We start from the raw sequence: 10,000 nt of genomic DNA on the forward strand, positions 1-10,000 counted from the left end.
ACCAAACCAGTCCCCAAACCACGCTGTACGTTGAAACAGCCCAACTGTCAGTGTTCGCAGCTGAACATGCACATCTGCCTGGTTGGACGGTTACGCTGTTTAAAGATCACACATGGTCATGGGAGGGGATCTCTGATGATCAACTTACAGTGAGCTTTACACTAACTCCACACTCACCTGGGTGTGATGAGAGAGAGAGACGGGGAGAGAGAGAAATGGAAAAGGGGAGACAGAAAAAAGAAAAGGGGGCTACTAGCTAGCAGAGTAGAGATGATGGTGAGTGAAGCTGTGTGGAGGTGAGTGGACATGAATGGAGGTGGGTGGAGAAGAGTGGAGGTGAGTGGAGGTGTGTGGAGGTGTGTGGAGATGAGTGGAGATGAGTGGAGGTGGGTGGAGATGGGTGGAGGTGAGTGGAGATGAGTGGAGGTGAATGGAGATGAGTGGAGATGAGTGGAGATGAGTGGAGGTGAATGTAGATGAGTGGAGGTGGGGGGAGATGGGTGGAGATGAGTGGAGGTGAGTGGAGATGAGTGGAGGTGAGTGGAGGTGGGGGGAGATGGGTGGAGATGAGTGGAGGTGAATGGAGATGAGTGGAGGTGAGTGGAGATGAGTGAAGCTGTGTGGAGATGAGTGGAGGTGAGTGGAGATGAGTGGAGGTGAGTGGAGGTGGGTGGAGATGAGTGGGAATGAGTGGAGGTGAGTGGAAATGAGTGGAGGTGAGTGTGAATGTCAGGATCAATTCCTTCAGATTCTGATATTAAACCTTAAAACTGTTTTTTTCCCCCGTACAATTTAACACCAAGTCTAGTTGGCAGGCTGTAGTGCCAGGCGAGCACAGTAGGCGTCTCTAAATGTACAGTACCTGCATTATACCTGTATGTGAGTGTATATACTGGATATACAATACGCATGAAGGAGCTCACTTCAGAGCGTCAGTATGTCTTACCAAAAGAACTGTTTATTTGACAGGAACGATGTACTGTTGTATTTAGTGTCACCCGTCATTGTGTGAGGGCCAGTGGGCAGCTGACTCCAGGCCAGCCAGACGGCCGTGGGCAGAGACAGGAGTTAGTGGGTACTGGTCAGTGGACAGTCTGGAGTGTGTAGGTGTGGGTGGAACAGAGCAGAGCAACCTTGTCTCAGAATCAATGTTCACTATACGGAGGTAAACCTCTAGGGACAGTGTGTGTGTGTGTGTGTGTGTGTTCCAGGAGGGGTGGACCTCCTCTTGACATCACCTTAACCCCCCCTACTAACTCTCTTCGTTCAGGCTTCCTGTTCTGGTCACTACGACGTTCCCCTCCATATCTCGTTTCTTCTCACGTTCTCTCACATCTTGGTCGTGGCCGTTTTATGAAAAAAGCTTTATTTGTTTGTTTGTCGGTTTCCAGTTCTTTAACCACTTTGCTTTTCCTTGCCAGTCAACGCTTTTATCCTTCTATTCCCTCTGTCCATCTATCTCTTTCATTTAATCTTTTTCTCTCTATTTTTCCTCCCCTCTCTCTCTCTCTCTCTCTCTCTCTCTATCTATCGTATTCTCTTCATCTCTCCTTGTCTTCCTTCCTCGTAGGGTCAATCTTGACCCCTCTAAACGTCAGAGCTCAAACAAGTCTGTCTCGGGCTGCACTCTCCCACAGGGATCAAAAACAGTTAGTAAGTCTTCTTCTTCCCTGTGTTTACCGGCTGCTTCTCGCTGTCCATCCGTCTGTCTGTCCGTCCGTCCGTCTGCCTGCCTGCCTGACTGCTGGCTCCTGCCTCCCCACTCCTCCCCCCCTCATCCTCCCCCTCTCCTCTCCTGTCAGTGTTCTGCCTGCCTTTCGGCTGGGCTCAGCACCAGAGCGCCCCCTAGAGGTCTGCGCTGGCGCAGCATTGATTTGTGATACAGACCACAGATGGGTTATTTTTTTTTTATGAGACAACAGTGGATGGGTTTCGTCGGTGTTAGGGAACTGTGAAGTCGCACATCCTTGAGATCGACGTTTCCCGCACAGAAAAGAAGCCTGTTACATTGTAACGTGCAGAAAACGAGCATTCCGTTGGTTTACGGTTACCCAGAAAGCACCAGTAATCCGAATGTCTGTGAGCAGATTGGAGAGACAGTGCTGGAGGGGTCGTTATGTAACTAACGACGTTGTGAGGCCCAGACGGTACTAGAGGACATTTAAACACCAGTCTAAGATTCGGGCTCATGCAATCGGCTCCATGTGTTCCAGCTGAAGGTCGTTAAACGAGTCACCAGATTCCAACTGTGGGTTCTGAATCCAGCACCGTGTTCTGTCTAATGTAGAGCTTGTACACAGACAGACAGACACACACAGACACACACACACACACCCAACACACAAACAAACAAACAAACATTATGCACACACACACACACACACACACACTCACAAACACATATGCACACGCACACATACACACACACACTCACTCAACACACACACACACAGATACTGGGAGGTTGAGTTTGTGAGGCGTTGGCTGACCCAAGCAGCCTGACCATCCTAGTTTACAGCAGGATTATGTAACCCTGTCCTTATCCTTGTAGTGGACACCCCCCCCACACAGACGCAGCCAGACACTAAGGCATGTGAGGACAGTCCTTATACAGCCCCCCTACACTCACACACACTTTCTCTCAAACACACACACACACACACACACACACACACGCCACACACATTGATCCATGGACATGTGAGACTCTTTCCTGTTAGATTCCCGTTAGGTCCAAACCCTGCACTGCTAGTCCCACCAGGCCACACACAGTTCCTGGAATGGCGACTGGGTTGCCAGGTTTGTGAGAGGGGAACCCCATTTGGTGCAGGGAGGCCACCAGCCTGTCTGCGGAGGTTGTGTAGCAGCAGCGCCCCCCTGTGTCAGTCAGGTGGAGGTGTAGTAGGAGATCTTCAAAGATGAACATAGTATTTGTCATATCTCCTGTTGACTGAATAGTGAACAATGAATATATCAATACAATGTATTATCATTATTACTATTATTATTATTATTATTATTATTATTATTAGTAGTAGTAGTAGTAGTAGTAGTAGTAGTAGTAATATTAGTATTATAAACATGCCATTCCAATGGACATAATGGACAATGTAAATGAAGAAAGGCAATCCTCTTCAAATGTACCTCAGGTGACTTTGGTTTCAATAGCTAGTCTATGTCCATGTTCTAGCTGATTATGGCTGTGTCCCGAAGGACCTCCTATCCAGGTCTGACCCACTGACCCTCCTCCTGCAGAAACACCAACCGACCCCAGTGTGACCTCATAGTGCCTGGTTGTTTCATCTGTTTATCTGTCCCTGTTGTTGTTGTTGCCGTTGTTGTCGTTTATATATCATTAAGTGAATTCCGTTAAGTGCAGGTCGATGGTGTCACTGGTGATGTCACTGTGATTAGTCCATGGTGTTGTGGTCGGTGAGTCCCGTGTTGTGGTTGGTGTGGCCTTGCTGATTGGACGTCAGTACAGGAAGGGGAGGGATTAAGGGTGTGTGTGTGTCTGTGTGCTAATTGGCTGATTCATTCCTAACACGTACCTTTGTCTTTCTCTTGAGGGTCACAGACGAACCTGAGAGAGTCCCCAGCAGATCTCCGGTCGCAAGGTGAGCCAGCGCTGCTCTGCTCTATACTGGAGCACTAACTCATGAGAGGATGTGGTATACTGCTCATATACCACAACCCTCCACTGAGTTACTGGTTACATCATCAGGAAACATTTCTGGGACAAATACCTACTATTTCAGTATCTTAATATTTTAGTGAACTCCGCCAAGAAAGGTAGTTCATAAAACTATCACGTTGGTATGGAGTTTCAAAACGACGAACAGTGAGCCCTAGCAACGAAAACTAATTCTCCTGACCAACCTAGCTAGCCATGAACGAAGTGTAGCCTACCTTTGCTGTGCAACTGCCAGTTACAACGGTGATGATAAACCAGAGTGGTAGGCTACAGGACGGATAGAACAACTCCAAATTGACATTGAATGTTTCCATTTTTCTTGAGGAGACACCGCAATGTAACCAACGAATGGTTACGCAATGGAACTAAGGTTTTTACAGGCAGTATATTGGCGCAGTAATATTTCACATAGGACGGTAAAGAGGCTTTGCCCATGGTATATTGTAAATATACAACAGCTCTTAACCAATCAGATTGCGAGGTCGGGACTAACCATTGTATTATACTCTACTAAAATACACTCCAACACTAGACCCATTCATCACAATACACTACAGTACTGGACTCATTCATTACAATACTCTACAGAACTGGACCCAGTGACTACAATACAGTAGTAGGACTGGACTGACTACTACTGTATATATGGTAATACCGGACTGCGCGGTGGGTTCAGGTACAGTATATAGACACCATATCAGTCAGAATAACACCTAAAGACACATAAAACAGACTGACTCCTACGACCTTCGACCTGCACTGTATGACCTATGAACCCTGCTCATGACATGAACCTTAATTCAGCTATAGGATCCCATACTGTACAGATATACAGTACAGTATCAGTTCTAGGTCCGTCTTAACTGCTCTACATACAGTAAACACACTATACTGATGTATTAGATCTATACTGAAGGTTATTTTTGGCCCAGTTGTAAGTCCCTCCCACTGTGATATGATATGTTCTGTCCACTATGAACATGAGTATTAGGTATTTAATTTCTGATTGTATTTTATAGCCCCGGTGGTAACTTGACCCCCCCATCATGTCCTCTGTCCTCCCTCCCTGTAGTCTCTCCTGGCCAGTCTCACGGTCAGGCCCGGTCCACCAGTAGAACCAGCAGGTAACCAGGTCCAGGGTAGCAGGTTCCGCGGGGTGACCGGTTCTGTACACTATAGACCGTAGAACCTTTGCTTTGATAAATGTGCAGGTTCTGTCCAACGTAGCTGTGTTTGGTGCTAGTCGACGTTTAGAGGTACTTGCTCAGTGGTACAGTAGGCTGTAGGAGAACTGGAACCACAGACCATCTCTGATCCAGTTCTGCAAAACGGCACTTTTAACCGGGAGAAGGACAAAACGTTACTCCACGTCCTGGTTTGATGGTCCTGAGTCCTGGCCGTTGTGTGGGCGTGTCCTGGCCGTTGTGTGGGCGTGTCCCGGCGGTGGCGTGCTGTTCACGATGAATGTCGGCTGGTTTGTCAGCAGCTCTTTTGTGTTGCCTTGAAGAGCTGCGGGTTCCCAGAAGGTAAAGCTGTGTCGTCGACTCATTTCATGTCCTGACGCTCCGGCGTCACGCGGAGATGGCTGCTCTGCTCTGCGCTTTACTACAAACGTCTGGTTTCCAGCTTGACTTGGCTTTCTTTGTGCATTCTGACTCACTGAATCATCCCAACAGTGAGAATCTGGGTGCATCTTGCAAGCTAAATCAACCCCATTCAAGTTGTCACCTACTTACTGTGTCCGTAGTTGAGATCCCAAATGAGCTGTTTAGCTGAGTAATTAGCTGAGTAATTAGATGAGTAATTAGCTGAGTAATTAGCTGAGTAATTAGCTGAGTGAACTGACAGAGGAGAACATGTGACGTCAGATGAGGTCTTACTGGGAGGCTTCGTTTGACATGTTTTGATTAAACCCAACCCTATGAGATACTAATCTACAACTCTCTTGTCCCTCTCTCTCTCTCTCTCTCTCTCTCTCTCTCCACTCACCCTCATGCATCTCTCACCCTCACTACCACCCCCCTCACACACACTCTCCCCCCCCCCCCCCCCCACACACACACACACACCTCCCCTCTCTCACCCCCCCCCCCCCCCTCCCACCACCACCCCTCCTCCCCTGCAGTCGCCATCTACCTGGGCATCAGAAGGCGCCAGAGCCCCGGACCCCCCGATCCGGCTGGGATGTGAGGCTGCGCAGCCCCCGCGACCCGGCCGAGGTTGTCCTGGCCCTGAGGGAGGCGGCGCAGGGCTGCGGCTGCCAGGTCCACCCGGCCGGGCCCTTCCTGCTGTCCTGCACACACGGCGCCGCCGGCGCCCGCGTGGCGTTCGAGGCCGAGGTGTGCCAGCTGCTGCCCCACGGGCCCGGCCGGTCCAGCGGCGTGCGCTTCAAACGCCTGTGGGGGGCGCCGCTAGCCTTCCGGGACATCGCCACCAAAGTGTCCAAGGAGCTGGAGCTCTGAGGGGGGAGGGGGGGCGGGGCTCAGGGACGGACGGACTGACTGACGGTTGGAGGAGGAGGCGGAAAGGAGGTGGGGGGGTTAGGACTAGGAGAGACCAGAGCCATTTTGTCTAGTTAGTCCCCCTCACCGCCACCGATACCCCCCCGTCCCTCGCCCCCCCCCGCCAACCTCGCCTCCCCCCCGCTACAGACCCACCATTGATGCCACGCGAACGCACAGACGGGACACCCCACCGACCTGTGGCTTTGGACCCTATGACCTGGACATGACCTCTGAACCCTGCTTGGACGCCGCCTCCGTGATTACGTGAACCTGAACGGAGTTGTCGACGTCGTCGCCATTCCTTTATCAGAGCTGCTATTTAAAACGTTTTTTTTTCCATTCACCGTTCATTAGTTTCTTGTTTCTTTTAACTCTCCGGAAGGGGTGGAGACTGTCCTCCGCTCGCTCGCAAACAACGGAGGCGTAGTGCATATTTAACGAGAGAGGGCGTGGCCCTCTGCTATTCAGACCTCCAGCCTACAGAGGGAGACATGCAGAAATGCAGACAGACTGAATGACGCTGTACAGTATAATATAACAGCACACCAACCCGCCCACACATAAACTGCTCATGTTGTACCAGCCAACCTCAGCTGTTCTGTTAAAGGCTATGTGTGTGTGTGCGTGCGTGCGTGCGTGCGCGTGAAGCTCTGAGCCACCCACACTTGTCTCAGTATTTCAGACAGACTTGAAACTACACCTTTACCTGGTAGCACTTTAGGTTTGCAATGTCACTTCTCAAACTGTTGCTCTTCTTCCAACGGTACAGCCAACCAACGGGCCCAAGCCTCAGTACTTGATTTGGCTATGAGCTTATCGTTTTATAAGATTGATGTTGTTATACTTGGTGAGTTATAGTCACATCATTTCACACCATTTCCCAGTCATTATGACGAGCACCTTCTGCAATGTAATGATCCAAGGGTTTAATGTAACTTAATTTTTCTAACTCCCATTGCTAATGAGCGAAACAGCATTTTTGTCGACAACAAAGCTAGACTAGGAAGCAGCTGTTCAGTAACTACACTAGTCTAATCATTCCTGTGTTCATGGCTTCTTGGTCGTATTGCAACATTTCCCATTGTCACTCCCGCAGTAACACTCAGCCAATGGGCATCAAGAGTGCCCAGACCTCTCTGCTGACCAATCAGACCTGCTAGAGGGGAATATGATCATGGGGGCGGGGCGGGGGTAGGGTAGTGTAGATTGTGACCCTAAATGACCTCAGTGAAATGAACCCTGGTTCTGTTCTATAAATAACCACCACCCCAAGATGCCTGTTACAGCACCCAGACAGGCAGGCAGGCAGGCAGACAGACAGGCAGACAGACAGACAGGCAGATGGGCAGGAAGACAGGCAGAAAGACACAGGAATACACCTCCACCAGATCAACTCGACCAGACAACCAAACTCTCACAAACCTTCAAATAATAGTTCTCTGTCTTGTTCCTTTCCATGTTTATGTCACACTTGTACGCCAACAGCAGATTGTAATCCTCAACACAATGACTTAAGATGGCCTCAGTCCTGTAATCCTCAACACAATGACTTAAGATGGCCTCCGTTCCTAAACCGTGGGGGGGCCGAGTTGCTGGAACACCGATGTCTTAAAATGGGAACGCTGTGATTTAGGGCTCACTCTTCTGTCTAAAATAGGGCCTCTCTGGCTCAAGGACTCCCCTAGGTGTTGCGAAAAGCTTGTGACCATGCTGTAAAAGAGTAGGACATTCGCGTGTGTGTGTATGTGTGTGTGTGTGTGTGTGTGTGTGAGAGAGATTGAAGCTGTGGCTATTGTCAGTAAGGGGGAGGGGAGGGTAGACTGGAAATGACTGACCTGCAATCCTGCATGTCTCCGAGAAACAATGTGTGAAGCAAAAATAAATTCTTCTTTCAAACTCTTTCAGAAATTACTCAGACGTCTGTTGTGTTCTCGTTTGTTGTGTGTGTGTGTGTGTGTGTGTGTGTGTGTGTGTGTGTGTGTGTGCGCGTGCGCGCAAGAGAGAGTGCACATCAATCCAAAGGATGGCAGACAGTGGGGTTGATTGTAACATGGGGCTTTTATTTGCTCAATTTATACAACCCCAAAAAAAAATTTTTTTTTATGGTTTGGGTGCATACACACAGTCCCGGGCACAGGCCCACAACCGTGTGAAGGTTTGATCCCAGGATGTTACAGAAAGACAGGGAATATGGTTTCAAAGTGACAGAAAGAAAGGGAGAAAAAAGGGTTGAAGTGAAAGGAAGTTTTTAGAGAAAAGAAAAGAAAATGGAAGCAGAAGTAGAAGGAAGTGAAGTGTCTTTTCGTTGTTTTCTTTTGAAAAGTCCAGAGAGGCGGTACGGTGACTAGGCTTCTCATTTTTAAAGTGTAATACAAAAAAAACAAAAACCAACAGACGCCATTTTGCCGCTTTACTTCTGGGCGGGGATCAGGCCGTCGATGGCCTCTCCCTTCTCCAGCTTCTTCTCCAACTCCACCATCAGCTTCACACCGTCGACCACGCACTGCACCTGATCCACCTCTGAGGAACCCAGACGGTCGGCGTTGGAGATGTCGAACACTCCGCCCACGGAGGCGGTGTCCACGCCACCTGGGGAGAGGGGGGGGGGGGGGGAGAGAGGAGGGAGGGGTGAGTTCTCAACAGTAAGACTGAAGTGTCTGATTAGAGGACTAAATTAACCGTTTGTGTGTGGTGAACCCCGGGGTGCTAGTCCCCCCTGACCCCGGGCCTTAGGAGACCGCACGGCGTTACCTGTGCCGCGCTTCTGCAGGCGCAGCCTGGTGAGGATCTCGTTGAACTTGGGGTGCGTGCTCAGCTTGGGCAGCTTGACGTGGACGCCACCGCGCAGGCCGGTGCCCAGGTTGGAGGGGCAGGTCAGCACGTAGCCCAGATGCTCGTTCCACATGAAGCCGTGGTTGTGCTTCTTGAAGATCTCCTCAATCTGCCCCCAGGAGGGAGGGAGGTGGGGAAGAGGAGAGGGAGGAAGAATGGGCGAGGGAGGAGGAAGAGGAGAAGCAGAGGAAGAAAGAGAAAGTGCAATGGTGAGGGAACCAAAAACGGAGAAGATAGATGGATAGATAGATAGGTAGGTAGGTAGATGGGTAGATATAGATAGACAGACAGATAGATAGATAGATAGATAGATAGATAGATAGATAGATAGACATACTGTAGATAGACAGACAGATAGATAGACAGACAGATATGTAGATAGATAGATAGGTAGGTAGGTAGGTAGGTAGGTAGATATAGATAGATAGATAGATAGATAGATGAATGTATGTCCTTTTTTGCTTTGTTTTTTTGCTGGTGACATTTTTCTCAAATCTTGGAATGAGCCTCACCTTGGTCAGACCCACGCAGAAGCGCCTGAAGACCTCCTTCATGTCGCCGCCCTGCTGCATGGAGATGACGCGCAGATGGTCCTCCTCGTTCACCCAGACCAGGAAGGTCTTGTCGTCGTTGTGCCTGCGAGGAGGGGAGAGGAGAGGAGAGGAGAGGAAAGGAGAGGAGAGGAGAGGAGAGGAGAGGAGAGGAGAGGAGAGGAGAGGAGAGGAGAGGAGAGGAGAGGAGAGGAGAGGAGAGGAGAGGAGAGGAGAGAGACAGGAGCAGGTGTTAACTGCACTGGTAACAGACTGCTTACATTGTTACATTACACACACACACACACACGGGCTATAAAATGTAGCAGCAGCTGTAGTAAGTAAGTAAGTAAAATTGTATTTATATAGCACCCTTCATAGCACGAGTGCACAGGGTGCTTTACAGTAGAAACATTACATGTACAACTGAATAAATTAAA

The 10,000-nt window shown here is 49.5% G+C and overlaps 2 protein-coding genes across 2 annotated transcripts in view; one reads left to right on the top strand and one right to left on the bottom strand.

Annotated features, from left to right (window-relative positions):
* The window catches only part of mark4b (MAP/microtubule affinity-regulating kinase 4b), a gene marked incomplete at both ends in the record, with an annotated part of 32,506 nt that extends 26,350 nt beyond the window's left edge, over nt 1–6,156 (top strand). Inside the window, 3 exons of the mRNA XM_084458302.1 lie at nt 1,571–1,653; nt 3,578–3,617; nt 5,820–6,156. Coding sequence (XP_084314428.1) covers nt 1,571–1,653; nt 3,578–3,617; nt 5,820–6,156 — 460 coding nt within the window. The remainder of the gene's footprint in view (nt 1–1,570; nt 1,654–3,577; nt 3,618–5,819) is intronic.
* A 2,452-nt stretch (nt 6,157–8,608) lies between these two features.
* The window catches only part of ckmb (creatine kinase, muscle b), a gene marked incomplete at both ends in the record, with an annotated part of 4,022 nt that continues 2,630 nt past the window's right edge, over nt 8,609–10,000 (bottom strand). Inside the window, 3 exons of the mRNA XM_084439406.1 lie at nt 8,609–8,787; nt 8,950–9,139; nt 9,543–9,666. Of these exons, the coding sequence (XP_084295532.1) occupies nt 8,609–8,787; nt 8,950–9,139; nt 9,543–9,666 (493 nt within the window). The remainder of the gene's footprint in view (nt 8,788–8,949; nt 9,140–9,542; nt 9,667–10,000) is intronic.

Source organism: Borostomias antarcticus (assembly GCF_949987555.1).
Source record: "Borostomias antarcticus genome assembly, chromosome: 1".
Taxonomy (NCBI): domain Eukaryota; kingdom Metazoa; phylum Chordata; class Actinopteri; order Stomiiformes; family Stomiidae; genus Borostomias; species Borostomias antarcticus.